Genomic DNA, 17,410 nt, shown 5'->3' with positions numbered 1-17,410 from the left:
CCAGACGCATGAACGGCTTCAGAACAATCTTGGAGCGACAAAGTCAAGGGTGGAACGAGTTCCCCAAAAGGTACACTCAGAATGTTCATTTTAAAGATCGATTGTGAATCGATCGACCATGCTTCCGCATCCATGGAAACGTGATTTCTGCGGATGAACCAAAGCATCGGACCCAACAGATACGTCTAGAGGCGGGACACTTGAACAGCTCGACTCGTCTTGCCTCGGGATCCAAGAAATTATGGATGCAATCTGTGCAAATATACTTCGTTTCAATGATTTTATCGATGATGTTTGATTTTGTTACGTGTCTTCCGCTGCGTGGAATCCTCGTCTTCGTCCATATCTATGCTACTATAACTCAACAATATGGTCAAAAAATTTATTAAAAAATCCCAAGGTTTTTTTGAAATGTTCTCATATATTATAAAAAAGCTACCCCCTCTTTTAATACCACTAAGAGTCATTGTTGAGTGCTCTCCCTCTCTTCTCTTGCTGCTCCTAAGTGATACTTCTAGCGATACTAGATGGAGAAAAAGATGAGATATACAGCTACACAATTTGAAGGAAAGATGAGGCTATCCAACACTTTGATGATAACAAAGATAATTCGAGAGAACGAACATGTGAATAACTCACAGAGGCTCGTTCAAGGAACCGATAAATCATATATTCAATAAATGGAAAGGTTATGTGATACGTATAAATGATTTCCAGATCCATTTTGTATTCAGTATTCCACTGCCCAATTGATAACCAGATAAGTTGATCAAGGCCCATGGTTCCCAACACAAATGCTTCGATGGGGTGCTTTGTTCATTCTCCATACATTACAAAGTAAACATAACATAACATATATAGTGGTACAAAATGTTGTTCACGAGTACTGCCAAGATTATGATGAAAAGAAATTTTATAATAGTTCATGAATTAAAATAATTTCCATAGTTTCATACACCTCATTTTTTTCTAATTTTGGTGAAATATATCATTCTGAGTAGTTTGTTGGTCAGCTCGCACATCCCAAACCATTTGCCTAATGATATGTATAAATGCACACGTGACAATGTCAGATTCCTAATTATTTTTAACCCTTACGAGATGGCAATGCCATTTGCCTAATGGTATTATAAATGTTATGCAAAAGGCAATGTAATCACTAGAGCTAAGATCAGCTTGATTTTATAGTCATTGGTATTTGATCACAGTAATCAGCTTCAGATCTGTGTTGCTTAACCAAAGCTGTACAAGTCCTATTCCTTATATAATCTATTGTTTGGGCACATAACAAACTAGAGTATTATACGACAACACAGGCATTCATCTTAGCAAGAATTATGACTAGGAGGATTTGAAGATCACATTTCCCTCTAACTTTACATATCTTGGATATCTTCTAAGGATAATTATGCCCATACTACAAGAATTATGGCCAAGAGCATTATGTCAGTGACATTTCCATGTTTAGATATCTTGAAGTTTAATCTCAACGTTTTTCTGGATATTCTTCTTTTCTTTTGCCTTTCAAATTTTAAATTACTCTAAAAATCCAATTTAAAATACCCCAAATCTCTCTAGACCTACCTGGACTTTAACTAATTATGGGTTATTTTTAAAGAGGCTTTAGTTAAATAAATCATTTAAATCTGATTTGCATATAAGTAGAATAAATATACATGATGCCTACGGCAGGATAAAATCTACAACCGTCGAGTTTTGATCGGACGGCCATCAGCTTCAGACCCGAGTTCCTTAACCGAAGCTGAACTAGTTCATTTTACGTCCTCGTCAAGCTCGATTATCGCCTCTGTTCCTTCCCCAAATCCGATCAAATCGCCCTGTGAATCTTCCTCGAAGTGAGTATTTCCCGCAAAATCTCGCATTATAGGTAAGGTAACCGTCTTAAATCTTGCATCAGGCGCGTTTTCTTCCTCAAATCGGCCACGATTTGATGCGAAATTTAGGTTTTTTTCGGTTTTTGATCTTCGCGGATGATGGATTTAGGTTTCTTTTGCAGAAGATGGATGCGACGGAGCGCAGGTACTTGGAGGAGGAGGACTCGGCGACGATGAAGACGATCAAGGGCGCCACCATGGGGCTCGCCGCCGGCACAATTTGGGGCACGGTTGTTGCTACTTGGTATGATGTGCCGCGGGTGGAGAGGAACGTGGCGCTTCCTGGCCTTCTCAGGACTGTCAAGTTGATGGGATCTCATGGCCTTACCTTTGCGGCGATCGGTGGGGTTTACATTGGTGTTGAGCAGCTTGTTCAGCATTACCGGGCGAAGAGGGATTTCTATAATGGCGCTGCGGGCGCCTTTGTTGCTGGGGCCGCCATTCTCGGTTTCAAAGGTTGGAATTTTGCTCTCTCTCTGAGTAATCCTGTACAGTTTTCGTGTTTTTTTTTATTGATTGTCGTTGTTGATTGAAATTCAGGATCCGGCGAGCGTCGACTAGTAGTTTTTTTCTTGATTATACTTGTGGGATTAAATGCGCTATCCGTGGAACATCAATTCTTAGTTTTTTTTTCTGGATTGTCCTTGTGGATCCAAGTTCATGAGCTGTCGAGCATTATCTCTTGGTTCTTTCTTTGTGGATTCAAAATCATGGCATGTCTAAAATCAGATCTTAGTTCGTTCTTGATTATCGTCGTGGATTCAAATTCATGATCCGTCTAACATCAGCTCTTAGTTGATTTCCTGATCATCTTAATGGATTCCAATTCATGATCCGGCTTGCATATTGGCCCCCATGTTATAATAGGGCCACCCACTTATTGTTTATTTCTTGGGCCCATGTTATTAAATATTGCCTTTGTCCATTGTTTCTGTATCCTTGGCCCACTTTCCCCTTTTGAGCCCTAATGCCCTTTATTGATTATTTTTCCTTTTGAGTTTATAAATTCTTGACTGTACATGTTTCTTTTTTTGATATTCTTTTTTTCTATTTGATTTTTTCGATTTTTTTTGATTTCTTTTTTTCTTTTTTTCGCTCCACTTATTCCGTTCGATTTCCTTTTCGTTCCGTTTCCCGCATCGGGATTACCGCGATTTTTCGTTGAAGTTGGTTTTTTCCGTCCGGTTTCGGATCCTCGGTTGAAGAAGTGCGGAAGTGCAGTGTTCTCGTTGGCCGTTCGTTTTTTTTTCGAAGGTTCGTTCGAAGGAAGTTTCGTTCGTCGATCCGGAAGTTCGAGTCGTTTTCGATCAAGTTTCGAATCTTACCCGACTTTTCGATCATCTCTCGCCCGCTCTCGGTTTCCGGAATCTGGTTCTCCGGAAGACATCATCGGAATCTGGTTCTCCGGAATCTGGTTCGTCACTTTCTTCTCTTCCTTTCTTCGTTCTGGGTGATCAAGAACTGTTCTCTCTTCGTATCGGGCTGATCGAAGAACTTCAGGGACTTCTCAAGCAGTCTCAAGTACTTCAGAACCTGGAAGTTCTCAACACTACAGCACCCTCAAGGATTCATAGAGGTGACTCGGAGTCCACTTTGCACTTTCTACATACGGCGTTTTTTGTTTGAATCCAAGGTGGTGGAAATTTCATTAGGGTGTTCTCCAAATAGATGAAACAAAGATCCAAAAAAAAAGAAGCTGAGCTTCATCATCTGTACTATTCATTCTGTATTGATAAATCAGGCCAGTTGGCTCAGATTACTACTGTGGAGCAGGATACAGTCTGAGAAGTGGATAACCTATAATGAGGATGAGTTTAAAACACATCTATGGCAGGACGATAACCAGATGATCCTCCTGATGAAGATGAGTAAGGAGCACTCAATGTTAAAATGGATGATTGAAATTATAAGTTGGATGATTAAAGAATTAGCAGAAAAAGGAAGAAGAAGAGAGAGATATGATTACATAGATACAGATATGCAGTGAGACCAGAGCAACAGAAGTCGAGTCATGGCCCACCGAGTGATTGTCGGGAGCGGTGGATTTTCGGAGGCGTTGAGCGCACACTGAACAAGCGCACTTTGCTCACATTTTGTAGCTAAGCAAGCGCTCATTTGCCGATAGCTAGACTGACACCCTTTGGCTGACTGGAGACAGAGACAATGAAGCCTCCCGAAGAAAATTCGGAAGTATTGAATCTGTGATTCTCTTGAATCCTGAATATGAAAATTTGAGAACTATTGGGTGCAGAAGCCCGATTCCCGACGAGAACAAATTTCAAGACCTACAAGGTGCAGAGCGTCGAGGAAAGAAGATGCCAAAGGAGAGGAAAGAGGCCCACTACACAGAGAGCCCTGCCATCACAGCAAAGAAAGCTGGAACACCCAGAGCCAAGCACCGGCTTCAGTCTTCAACACCACCAAACAAGGACAGAACCCCAACAAGGTAGGAAAACTGTCAGAAAGGATGTGAAGGACATACTGCAGGAAGGAAGGAGAAAGTTAGCCTGGAAGGAGAAGCAAATTCGGAGGAGCAAATTCAACCTGGGAAGAGGAAGAAGGCAGAAGAGAGCCTGAGAAAGACTACATATGAGGAAGGGAAGCCCTGCGGCCCGGAAAGAAAGAGGGCAGCTTGAAACAAACTGATTGACATGCAGTCAAAATGTGAAAACTGATTCAGATCCAGCCTCTTCAGCCCTACGCCACACAAGAATGAACACTCTTCTTATGCAACTTCAATATCAGATATGGCATCCCAGATCCATGTCATGGATCCTATAGGTCTTCCAAGATCCATGTCTATGTCTCCCTTAGATTTTAATTTTTAAAAATCAATGAATCAAATTCATAAATCACAAAGGACAACAAAGATAAAGGATAAATCCAAGTGGGAGATCAAGTAAAAGAGTCAAAAGATCAAAAAATGTATTGCATGTCAATCACAAATCTTATCAAAGCTTACAAAGCCAATCTGTTAGTTTTGACAACTTTATTTAATGATACAGGACACAGATCTATGTTTTTAGGAAGATCTTGTTTCGGGGAGAGGGATTTTATCTAGGGAAGGAAGGAGGAGGTTAGAAGGGAAGAAGGTGAGGAAGGGCCCAGATCACTTTCGTCACACACACAGGGACCTCCACACTCACAGGTCACAGACAGATCCATCCTTTCCTCCATCATCTCCCCTACCCTTCAACTTCAATCTTGATTTAATTTCATTAATGTTGTAATGTTGATTGTTTTGATTTGTGTTATTAAACGATTTTGTAAACATGCTAAGCAGACTATGACCAAGAAATACCCATGACCATTGAACTTGTATCATTAAGGAACAATACCATGCCATCACATACAGTCATGTATGGGGCATCATGATCTATTCATTCATATTATTGATGATTTTATATCTGATATGTATCTGTGAACTCTAAAGTAAGATTAGTAGTTAATTTCAAGTAGTTTGATAGTTTTTTAAATTCAGTTCAATTTCAGAATAATAAAGGGATTAAGATTTTTCAGCAAGCAAAGAAAGCAATGAATTATTAAATAATTTTCTAAAATCAGAGGAAAGAATCATACAATTCTCATAAAATCCTCAGCTTGGACAATGGTCTTCAGGAAAAGGAACTTGCACAGTAGATGTCTTGCTATTTGGCTGCTTATTTCAACGAGGATCTGTTATTTCAGTTATTGTTATGGTGGAGTGGCATGCAGCATCCATACTGATCTTAGCATCTCTCGGTCTCTGAATTATAATAGATCTATAGATCTCTTGTCTCTAATCATTTCTAATAAAAATTGAAAACTAACAACTTGCAAAAGGTCTTTGGCTGCAGTATATTTTTAATGCTTTTATATTCATGTTTTAATGCAGGAAAATGCAACCTCTGCACCATCAAAATGCATCTACCTAGGGTATTCCATGCCAGCTCTAGAAGTTGAAGGTGCCCGCATACCATGAAGTCGGCAGTACGATGACGATGGCCAGACCTTTGAAGGGAAAAGGAATTTGAAGAGAAAAACGAGAGGGAAGAAGGCAGCCAGCCCCATAGGCCAGAAGCAAGCCAGCCATCCCAGCCAGGACGAAGGTCTCCTCCCCATCCTCCCACCTTCCCGAAGATGACTTCCGAAAGTCAAAGATCAACTGGCAACAAGGCCGTTGAAGAAGTCTGCCACCTGACCAGAGAAGACCGAAGAGAACAGTGAAGCCTCAGGGAGGAGATGAACAGAACAGCCTGTGGATAATGAACAGAAATGAATGCATTGCAGCCAACCAACAAGTCCAGAGAGAATGCACCATGTCCATCAAGAAGCAGAGAGCAATCTCCTACTCAAAGCTCCTACTCGCTCTACTCTCGGCTCTCAGTAAGATTATCGAATACTTTAAGATTATCTCTGCCTTAATTCCTGCAAACTCAAGACTTGGAAGAGGAAGCAGGGGCAGGAAGGATGAGGAATACAGGAAATAATGGACCTAAAAAAGAAAGGAAAATGTACATCTTAGAGGCAGGAAGAAGGGAGTAGGCAGCAGTACCATTTTGGAGGTACAGTTTGCACCCGATGCCAGCCCGATGGAAGATGGGTAGGGCCCTGATGACCAGATTGGTGGTCACAGGTACTTTGGATCTACACAATTCAACACCATCAACCCCTTGATTGCAACATCAGCCCTAGCAGCAATAGTCAAGATTGGAGTTCGATTTGGAACTCGATTAGAAGATGCTTGAAGATTTTTGGAAGCATGGGGGAGGAGGTCTGCTCTGGAGGAGGGATGTCTACATGGATGATGACAAGGATGTTAGTGGGTTTGTCGTGACAAGTCGTTAGTCGTATTCAGAAAGTCGATATAAGCCCAGTTCAGTAAGTTTTAACACTTTTCAGTAAGTCAGGTAAGTAGTTAACACTATGATCACACACATGACCTCATAAGAGGGGACGGCATCAATATGTGCATTCTTCATTCTTGAGAAAGTATGAATTTACCATCAATAAAAAATGATGGAATTCTGAGACCTGAAAAATCAGATGGAAATTCAGAAACCTCATCAACATTCAGTCCACCTTTGACATCAAAGCAGTCAGGTAAGCTACTTATGGAAAAAGTCAGGAAAAATCCTGCTCAAACACATAAATAAAAACTCCTCTTGATTTGATTGTCCACACGTTGCTATTCTCCGCAGTTGGATTCCCGTCTGCGCGAATATAAAGCGACGGCGAATACTCCACCCCGAGCAGAACGCGGACAAGCACTCATTCAGAGCCTCTGACACATACTTACTACTCACTTCATCTTCTTTGTCGTCAATCAATTCCAGTGCTTTCATCCTCTGGAAGCAGTCAGTTCGAACATGGAATCAGAGCAGGCTGCTATCAGCAGAGGGGAGTTTATCAAGGTGTTAGGTTCAAGAAAGGAGGCACTCCCACCGATCTAGGCACTGAAAGGTCTGTACACCGTTAGATTCAGACTATACCCAGACTAACCAGGTTCATTTGTTTTCTTGGGGTCAACCTCCGGATATTGCAGTTAAACTTGAAAAAGAAAAGCAGGAAGCAAAAGGAAGAAAAGGACAGAAAGCTAAAAAGGCAAACTAAAAAGGGTGTATGTAAGGGTGTATGTGAAAAGGGCATTCTCCACCTTTTTCGGGAAGTCTTGGAGGGGAGATAGTAAATATGATAGTAAATCTCAGATAGATGATGGAAAAATAAAAATCAATCCAACATGAGAGCATGCCTGCTCGCTACAGCAGACACTATATCAATATCACTATATCAAACATGTACATACATCTATCTTCCGACAACAGAGCAACAACAGAGCAGCAGGCTCAAAGGCATTTCTAAGACCACAGTTTCAAGTTAGCACTTGTCCAAGTTGGGAATGTTTAACATCTATTCCCAACTCCCCCCAGTGAAGGTAGACAGTGAGGTGAGGCCAGGGGGCCCAGATCCCATTGATCATTGCATATTGCATTTGTTCCAAAGTTGGGGGCCATGTGTATAAAATGCCCCCTATTTCTTTTCTTATTTCTCAGTCTATGCCTAATAATATGACCGTAACGGTCGGTCATATCCTCTTCCTCGAGCCCCTAACCCAGAACTGTACTGCTGTTTTTTTTTTTTTTTTTTTTTTTTGAAAAAAAAACTTTTTTGTTCATCTCTTTCCACTATAGAGTTCTTCGATCTATCACATATACTACCAATTCTTTCTTGATTTTTCATACGTATTAAAATTCATGATCATCTTAAAGAGGAATTTGATCAAAAGGGGATGTGTTTTTGGATCTGAGAAATAGCGAAGAAAAAGTTCAGGAGATGAGAGAATTGAGGATAGGAACCCAAAAAACTAATACGATTCATCTTGATTATCCATATGGATTCAAAGTCACGATATGTCGGACATCATCTCCTAATTATTTCTTGATTAGCAACATGGATTCAAATTAATGTCCACCGAACATCAGCTCTTTGTTTGTTCTCCATTTTCCTTATGGATTAAAATCCATGATCTGTCTAACACAAGTTCTTTGGTCTTTGTGGATTCGAGTTCATGATCTGTCAAACATGAACTATAATTCTTTTCTTGATTATCCTTGTGGATTCAAATTATTCGTCGCCCATCAACCACTCTTATTTTCTTGATTATACATCTCGTGTCAAATTCAGAATCTGTCGAGCATCAGCTCTAGTTTCTTTCTTGATTAGCCTCATGGATTTAAAAACTTCATCAGTTATTAGTACTTTCGTGATTATCTTTCTGGATGTTGGTTTTCATCCTATTTATTGTAACATGGAATATAATGCCATCATACGTGACTACATCCTCCTGCATTGAAGTTATTAGCTCGTCGAGTCTTTTCTTAAAGGCCGAGTCTTGATCATTTCTGATAATCTTGGTCATAACGCTGGCAGATGATTTCAGATTTTATGCCATTGATGCCTTTCCGTATTAGCCAATATAGGTGATTTATTTAGTTCTAAAATTCGTGGTTTCTGCCGGAAACTTATAATAACATGCAATCTTTGGATGTTATTTCTATTAATAATTTGTTTATTATTATCTTCAACCTCTCTAAATAGCACTGGTGGCATCTAGGACACAGTACATGCTTTTTCAGCTTTTATTTTATCGTCTGCTATGTTATATTACAACCCTCTGGCGATTCAATGCCATAGCTTGGCTGATTTGGTGATCATTGATTTGATGGGATGAACATCCTGAAAAAAACTGAGTTCTTAACTTTTATATGATTATTCAGGTTTTTTATTGCCTGTCAATCTTCTATTGTTGGTTTCTCAAGTTTCTGAGCCATGGGTCTTTAAAACAGAATAAATAATAAACTCATGCAATTGATTGCATGCCTTATGAAAATTAAATTCATACTTCAACTTGTCAACTTGTCATGCCTACCATTTGATTTTTCATTAGAAAATGAAATTTCTGGATACAATAAATAGAATTGGGATTAGTAAATTATATTTTTTGTCTGCAGGCCGGAGTATTAAGACGGCTATCGGGGCCGGCTCGGCCTTGGCCTTCACGTCGGCAGTTCTGGATGCTGGTGGGCAGACCACAAGGGTGGACAATGGCAAAGAGTACTACCCATACACAGTGGAGAAGAGGCCCAGCGTCAGTTGACTTTCTAGAGAGAGAAAGTGAAGAACCAGAAGGTGAGACCTCTGCTTCTCTCTTGTTTGTTCTTTGCTGCTTCTCTCTCTTCGTTTTTTATCCGAAGAAGACGTATTCTGGAATAAATCCTTGGTTCTCCCTTGGATTTTGTCTCTCAAACACCAGATTCTGTGAATCCATGTTTTCAATTTTGCTTGAAACGGATGAGAGAGACATAGATGGAATTGAGTGATTGAGAGAGAGTTATAGCAAGGACATAGCCAGTGGACTTTCTAGAGAGAGAAAGTGAAGACCCAGAAGGAGGCCACCCCCCTGCTTCCCTCTCTTCCATTCTGAAATAATCGTTGGGTTTCTTCTTGGATTTTGTCTTGGAACTCCAGATTTGTGAAGCCATGTTTTCAATTTACTTGAAGCAGAGAGAGAGAGAAAAGCTGAGGTGTAACATTGTCATGTTAGTGCCCCACCACTTGGTAGGAGAGAGAGATAGAGAAAGGGATAGAATGGGAATTGCCAATTTTATAGAAAAGTAGTCTCAAATGGGCTGCAAAATCCACATGAAATATGAGACTGCTTACACCTCAGCTATTCTAGACAGATGATGATGATGATGACGATGTCAAATGATGGTGATGGTGATGACGAAGGCGATTGGAAATTCAAATGCGCCAATTCTCCGAGCCGGATGAGTTGACCTTGCATGCCCTGAAAACCACCCACTGTTCTTAGTTAGACCTCAACAGTTCAAAAAGTGGAGAAGAAATGGCGGTGGAGACGATGGCATGGAGAGAAAAAGATGGTAATGATAGATGTAATCAAGAAAGTATGATGGTAATGACGACGATAACAATGAGAATGATGGACAACGACTACGAAGATGATGATGACGACGACTTGGTGACCCAGAAGCATTGAAACTCCAATTGCAGATGTCAGCAATTAAGCACAAAATACAAGATGAAGATGATGATGGGAGCTGATGATTCAAATTCCTCAAACCTCCAAGCTTATGCCTTGTTGACCCTAATGCGCTGACCCTCCAAGAACTGAAAACCACCCATTTTTCCTCGTCAATATTCAAACAAGACAATACGAAATCAGAAAGAATAGAGGAGATGACAGATGTAACTCACAGCATTGTTTGCCGACAAAATGGCTTCTTCCACATCCTCGGCAGAAGAGAAAGTGACGAACCCAAATCCACTAGACTTGGACGTTCCCGGCGTTCTTGAGACCTTGGCGCTGACCACCTTCCCTCTCTCGGAAAAGAACTTGATCAAAACCTCGCTGGTCACGCTCTTCGACAGGTTACCCACATAGACTTTGAACGGGCTGTCGACGAAGGACGACTCGTCGGCTTGCGGAAGAGCGAGGTCCAGTCCTGCCAATGGCTTCTCCGTCACGTTGACTTTGATCTTGCGGCCGCCAATGTCCTGTTGATCAAGATTCTCAGATGAATTGAGCTGCATGAATTGTGAATTCTGAGGATGGGAAGTCAGATTTGTCCATCACAGTAGGCATTGCCTACCGTCATCCAGACCGATATCCGTTATCGTCACCGATGTCATCATCCGTTGACGGAAAACTATGGGGAATGAAGACGGAGGGACTGTCATCGTCATCGATGTCCGCTTTTGTTATCACATATCAAAACCCGCCATCGGTTGAGGTTGACGGTACAGGATACTACGGCATCGTCATCAGTATCCATCTACATTATTGTTTTTGGGCACGGCCAATCCCTACTTCATAGTATCCAATTATGTAAACAGTTGACACACCATCACATCAACCATTGACGTAATTGGATATAAATAGACATGGTTGTTCTGTTCTGTTCGTTTTAAATGAAAAAAAATTCGCACAAAAGAACCGCACAGGGCATTGTTCTTTGTTCTGTTTTTTTTTTCAAAAACGAACAAAATTCGCACATTCGCACAAAACTAGAACAAAATTCGCACAAAGCGAACAAAAGAACTGCATACGGGTCTGTGCAATGTTCTGTTTGAATTTGTTTTTGTTCTGTTTGGAAAACCAAACAGAATGAACAATTCACACAAATTCGCACAAAAAGAACAGAACGACCATGTCTAGATATAGATAGGTCAACCCTAATAAAGAGGTTGAGTGAATTGCTTACTGAGCCGTTCAGTTTTTCAATGGCTGCCTCAGCGTCTTCGACTGAGACCATGGTGACAAAGGCGAATCGCCGGCTTCTTCCAGACCATTTGTCGTACATTACCTGATCGAAAACGGTAGATTTCAGTTTGAACAACAAATAGTCCGTTTAAGTTTGAAGAACTTTCGAAAAAGAGAAAAGTAGTCAAGTAATGACTTCAGTTTGAAGAACAACGAAGAACTTTGCTGAAAACAGCATGTTATTGCGGAAATCATGCGCTAAAAGAAAATTTTGGATTTCTTCATCATCATTAGTCTGATTCTTCGATGGTTCAAGCCTATTAGAAATTTTTTAAATAAGAGGGTGTTTTAGTCATGCGTCCATTTCAAGAAACGAATAACTCGTCACTGAAAACCGAAATCAATTGCGGAAATCATGCGCCAATGGAAAACTTTGGAATCCTTAATCTTCATTATTTCAATCATACGGTATTTCAATCATCCCCAAAAACTAAAACACTATCACCGAATTTGCCAACAGATGCCCCAACGGTTCAAATCCATCGAGAGCTGTTCTAATCAATTATCTAATCATCCCCAAAACCATAAACCTTTCACCGAATTCCCCAATAGACTGCCCCAAAGATTCAAATCCGTCCGGAATTTAGAAAACCACAGCGGTTTAAGTCAGCTATTCAACCTTCACCGAATTCGACGAATTCAAATCCACGGAAAATTTCAAAAACGTGAGCTACTCCAGTCAGCAATGCAACAATCCCCCAAAATCTCCCCCAAATTTCAAAAGCGAAGACAAGGAAATTCCCCAATGGTTGAAATCCATCGAGAATTTCCCCGACGGAGCCGTTCTAGTCAATCATCTAATCATCCCCAAAACCAAAACCCTCTCACCGAATTCGCCACTAGACTTCACCAACGGCTCAAATTCATCCGGAGTTCAGAAATCCACCGGAAATTTCAAAAACTAGAGCTACTCCAGTCAGCAATGCAACAATCCCCCAAAATTATCCCCAAATTTAAAAGCAAAAAATATGAAATTCCCGGACCTCGGCCTTCTCGACGGACCCATGCTCGCCGAAAATGGAGGAGAGCTCGTCGTCTTTGACGTTCCTGGGGATGTTGCCGACGTAGAGCCGCCTCGCGGAAGCAGAAGGCGCCTCCTGAGCGACAGCGCAGATTCTCTTCAAGGGTTGAGATTTGGCAAGGGAAGGAGCGGCGAAGGGCGAAATCCTGCGAAGAGAGGCGACATTGGCGGGCCTTTGAAGGAGATTGGGAGCTGCGAGAGAGGAGATGGAGGCCATGGCGGCTTCGTCTTCTTGCTCGTTCGAGCTTCGTCGGGGGAGATCGAGCGGCTGCCTGCGCGCAAAGCGGATGAGCAAGAAGAAGAAGAAGCCATATCCGCTTCTTGATATTAATCTATCACCTCCCGATGACGGATGACGGGCCGGACGGGACGGAATGACCTTATTTGTTTTTAGCAAAAACCTAAACCTAAAATAGGCAAAACCTAAATCTTTACCCCTTTTTGGCTAGTCTTCACCTTACCCGAACTCGATCTCAGATGCTGACGCCGGGATGGATATTCAACCGGAGATCGGGATTGAGCGATCTGATATCCATCTTTATCGATGTTCCAGATACGATGGTGGATGACGGATGACGAAGGGGATGGGACGGAATGACCGTATTTGTTTTTAGCAAAAACCTAAACCTACTGGTAGCAAAAACCTAGATCTTGACCCCTTTTTTGGTAGTGTTTGCCTTACCCAAGCCTGATCTCGGATGCTGACGTCAGGACTGATATTGAACCGGAGATCGGACTTGAGCGATCTGATATCCGTCTTTATCGATGTTCCAGATACAATGACGGATGACGGATGACGGACTTGACGGGACGGAATGACCGTATTTGTTTTTAGCAAAAATCTAAACCTAAAGTTACCAAAAACCTGAATCTTGACCCCCTTCTTGCTAGTGTTCGCCTTACCCGAACGCGATCTCAGATGCTGACGCCGAGACAGATGTTCAACCGGAGATCGGAATTGAGCGATCTGATATCTGTCTTTATCGATGTTCCAGATACAATGACGGATGACGGATGACGGACTTGACGGGACGGAATGACCGTATTTGTTTTTAGCAAAAATCTAAACCTAAAGTTACCAAAAACCTAAATCTTGACCCTCTTTTTGCAAGTGTTAGCCTTACCCAAGCCCGATCTCAGATGCTGACGCCGAGACAGATGTTCAACCAGAGATCGGAATTGAGCGATCTGATATCTGTCTTTATCGATGTTCCAGATAAAATGACGGATGACCGATGACGGATGACGAAATTGACGGGACGGAATGACCGTATTTGTTTATAGCAAATACCTAAACCTAAAGTTAGCAAAAACCTGAATCTTGACCCCCTTCTTGCTAGTGTTCGCCTTACCCGAACTCGATCTCAGATGCTGACGCCGAGACAGATGTTCAAATGGAGATCGGAATTGAGCTAGGTCATACCCGGCTTTACCGATATTCCAGATATGATGTCAGTATCAGATATGTGTTGCTATATTACTGATATCCAATATTCTTATCTGTCTTAAAATTGGCATCCGCCTTTATTTTAAGGGTTTGAAGACGACATGGGATCTTGATTTTAGATATCATTTTTTTCGATATCCAACATAAAAATAGAAATATATTTAAAATAATTTATAAATGCATAACTTATCTATAGGGAATTATATAGAGACTGTGTTTGGGCATTAATTATGTTTCTTAAGTGTTTACAATTAATATTTCATTTAATATTTTATACTTAGTCTGGCGCACTATGATATGGGTGCAACAGCATGGACAACAGGGACAATGTGTGTCTGATAAACCTATAGTAGTCACAATGGGTAGATCACAATGTATCTTTCAACTAAGATTGTTCAGAAATATTTATACACTAGTAACCTTTTTATTTTTTTCATATGGGACAAAGCGTGCTCATTTTCTAAACCAGTATCTAGATATCAGATATTGTTATCTAGATATCAATTTTTGGTACTGATTTTGATATCTGATATCCAGACATCGGATTTGATATCCGGTATCACATCTGAAATTTCCAGAGGCCTATGATATCCATCCTGATATTTGCTATTTGATGGATATCCAATATCTGATATCTGGTATCTAAACTTCCCCAATTTTATCTGGAAACCAGGTACTAATTGTTTGATATCAGAAATCAGATGAATGAACACTACTTTGCATTGTTCCACTTTGTCTATCCTCTTGGAGAGAAAATGGAATGAAACAGCAATTGATGACCGGTCACGTTGCTGTTCTGATCCGTCATGTTCATTAGTTATGTTGAGTTCTGGGGCTATAGTTTTGATACACGAAAATTTGATTTCATTAGCAGAAGCTCTAGACCATTTCATAAATGATCTCTAAAATATGTAATACATTGAGTAGCTCTTAGGGAACTTTTTCCACCCTTGATAACCACTAATGTACATGAAAACTTTTTCCACCCTTGATCACCACTGATGTACTACATGAAAACTTTTTCCACCATTGATCACCACTAATGTACATGAAAAATTTTTCCACCCTTGATCACCACTAATGTATATGAAAACTGTTTCCACCCTTGATCACTAATGACCATAGGAACAACCAAACTTGTCGTATAGGTAGATCATCTCGATAATCCATCGAACATGAATATTTTGAATACATGTTGAAAGACTAGTGATCACTGTATTATGATCTCACCATAGCTCACTTATTCATTACATGTATTCATGGATTTCATTGTAAACTTTATACTCAAATAATAATGAACTAATATTTTATTCAATAAACTACAATAAAAACATGGTGGTGTGATTTGGCTTGACGCCCACATATTATCCTTCAGGTTATGCCATCCGTCATCTACCATCTTGTCCTATTCTGTCATGTCAATCTAATATAAAATGGAAGAAAACCAGGTGACTAACTACATTGTTGTTATGTCCCCTCCTATTCGTTATTTACGTCTTTTGTCATCAATCTTCTCTTCCCATTTTGTTACCCATTCCATCTCGCACATTCGACAAGAAATTAAACACAACTGCAATACATGACTAACCACATTGCCATAGAATTTCTAACATGTTCCATCACACCTAGTCCATCCTACTACATTATCTATCATTAGAAGCTGATATTTGAATATCCAAAAGTAGATATGGCTTCCTTATCAGTTGTGATGAATCATAGTAAGGTTGACTAGTCAGTATCAAAGGCAAAGATATCAAGTCATAGTTTTAAACATAAATCAAGCGATAAAAATTAATAGTCAGATGACATAATAGGATGAGAAGAGACAAGATGGAACAGTGATGAGGTTAGTCATCGGCTATTGCATTCCACTTTCCGTCTAATAGAATGAGATGGAATGGGAGGAGACGATAGATGATAGATAATGTAAACAACGAACTGGACAAAAGGGGACGGCAATGGAGTCAATCATCTGTTGCAATTCCGTTCCATTTGCTCTCTGATAGGCTGGATATAATGGAATGGAAAGCCATGAAGGCTTGTGCTGAGGGTGGGACTTATGCATGATGGTGTAATCTAGGGACGGATGATGGTTCATCATCTAGCCCCTGAAACTTACTGATATTTTTAGTCCATTTCAAATATCTGGTTCGCATCCATCCCAATATTGTCATCCAATGTCAGGCTTAGGAAGGGCGATTACTAGCTACCACACCCTCAGCCCTTTTGACTATGAAGAGTCAAGACTGGCCGATGCTTGTAAACTATACATCCATGTTTCCAATACTTGTAGTACCCTGTACAGAGTCCCAGAAGGTTTCCTCCAAGTAGACGTCCATCCTTGTGTTTGGCTGGTGAAAATTAATGAATTTTTTTAAAAACTTATTATTGTGATTTTGACAAACTGATTACTGAAAGATATTTATAGAGAAAAAACATATAAGTCCTACATATCCTGAATTCATAGAAGATGGCTCAATTTATCTTAATTGGGCCTAACATTATTCAACCTAATTGGCTCACATTAATCCAATAGTATAATATCCAAGTGGATACCAGTATATTTTATTTGACTCCAATCCGATTAACAAACCTTTTGTAAGGCTGTTATCTATTCTACTTTGTATGTTTAAATAAATTTTGTGAATCTTATAAAAATTTGCCACCAATAACGGTATTGTGAATTTCGAGTCCAATTTGAATTGGGCTTTCCGGTGAATTGGTCACTGAAAGATAGTGGTAGTAAATAAAATAAAATTCCCAACAGTGTTATCACCTACTTAGTGGAAAATAGTATTCATGCCTTATTCCCTTGATTCTGATGATATTACATACTTCTAATCACATCTAAGGATTCATCACAATATAGAACATTTGCAGAAATAATGGAAGTTTCAATACCTTTATCTCCAAATATAGTTTGAATGTATAGAAACAATGAATTATCGGTTTAAAAAACAATCCGATTGTTTGGTTATCAAGCTGATCTCATCCTATATCATATAATCATCATTCATATTAAAATGAGTATCATATTTTACGTTTCTAGTACACATGAGGTTGGTCAATAAATGTTTAACTTATCTTATAATTAGTAAGTGAATACATTTTATTATAAAGGATATAATTTGTTTCATAAAACTGAGTTCATTAAACCACTATTATAACCAATTACAGTTATAACGTTTCACTTGCCATGCAATTCTTACAGATTCTCATTTCTT

At 40.0% G+C, this 17,410-nt stretch overlaps 2 protein-coding genes across 5 annotated transcripts; one reads left to right on the top strand and one right to left on the bottom strand.

Moving 5' to 3' along the window:
• The first annotated feature begins 1,714 nt into the window (after positions 1 to 1,714).
• On the top strand, positions 1,715 to 9,722 carry OEP16-3 (Mitochondrial import inner membrane translocase subunit Tim17/Tim22/Tim23 family protein). 3 transcript variants are annotated; one of them, XM_078582553.1, is made up of 3 exons: positions 1,715 to 1,856; positions 2,018 to 2,351; positions 9,386 to 9,722. In XM_078582553.1, the coding sequence occupies exons 2-3, from the start codon at positions 2,021 to 2,023 to the stop codon at positions 9,529 to 9,531; spliced, it is 477 nt and encodes a 158-aa protein (XP_078438679.1). In that variant the 5' UTR covers positions 1,715 to 1,856; positions 2,018 to 2,020; the 3' UTR covers positions 9,532 to 9,722. The 3 variants fall into 3 exon arrangements, with proteins under 3 accessions (XP_078438679.1, XP_078438677.1, XP_078438678.1); XM_078582551.1 differs by having other exon boundaries at positions 1,730 to 1,888; XM_078582552.1 differs by having other exon boundaries at positions 1,741 to 1,893.
• Positions 9,723 to 10,020: 298 nt separating this feature from the next.
• On the bottom strand, positions 10,021 to 13,064 carry PSRP2 (RNA-binding (RRM/RBD/RNP motifs) family protein). 2 transcript variants are annotated; one of them, XM_078582550.1, is made up of 5 exons: positions 12,702 to 13,064; positions 11,660 to 11,761; positions 10,653 to 10,952; positions 10,519 to 10,565; positions 10,021 to 10,238 (listed from the first exon to the last, which is right to left on the bottom strand). In XM_078582550.1, the coding sequence occupies exons 1-4, from the start codon at positions 12,954 to 12,956 to the stop codon at positions 10,527 to 10,529; spliced, it is 696 nt and encodes a 231-aa protein (XP_078438676.1). In that variant the 5' UTR covers positions 12,957 to 13,064; the 3' UTR covers positions 10,021 to 10,238; positions 10,519 to 10,526. The 2 variants fall into 2 exon arrangements, with proteins under 2 accessions (XP_078438676.1, XP_078438675.1); XM_078582549.1 differs by having other exon boundaries at positions 10,021 to 10,224; positions 12,702 to 13,062.
• Positions 13,065 to 17,410: the final 4,346 nt, after the last annotated feature.

The sequence above is a fragment of the Wolffia australiana genome, chromosome 11 (genome assembly GCF_029677425.1).
Source record: "Wolffia australiana isolate 7733 chromosome 11, ASM2967742v1".
In the NCBI taxonomy this organism is placed as follows: Eukaryota; Viridiplantae; Streptophyta; class Magnoliopsida; order Alismatales; family Araceae; genus Wolffia; species Wolffia australiana.
Note: the sequence above shows the minus strand (reverse complement) of the source record. Positions and strands in the feature narration are given on the sequence as shown.

Excerpts from the sequence above, each read along its gene's own strand:
- OEP16-3 (XM_078582553.1), top strand. The coding sequence starts at position 2,021 with ATGGATGCGACGGAGCGCAGGTACTTGGAGGAGGAGGACTCGGCGACG. Across the intron at positions 2,352-9,385 it reads CGCCATTCTCGGTTTCAAAG|GCCGGAGTATTAAGACGGCT; the intron begins GTTGGAATTTTG and ends TTTTGTCTGCAG.
- PSRP2 (XM_078582550.1), bottom strand. The coding sequence starts at position 12,956 with ATGGCCTCCATCTCCTCTCTCGCAGCTCCCAATCTCCTTCAAAGGCCC. Across the intron at positions 11,762-12,701 it reads GGTCCGTCGAGAAGGCCGAG|GTAATGTACGACAAATGGTC; the intron begins GTCCGGGAATTT and ends GTTTTCGATCAG. Across the intron at positions 10,566-10,652 it reads TTTTGTCGGCAAACAATGCT|TTCTTGGAGGGTCAGCGCAT; the intron begins GTGAGTTACATC and ends GGTGGTTTTCAG.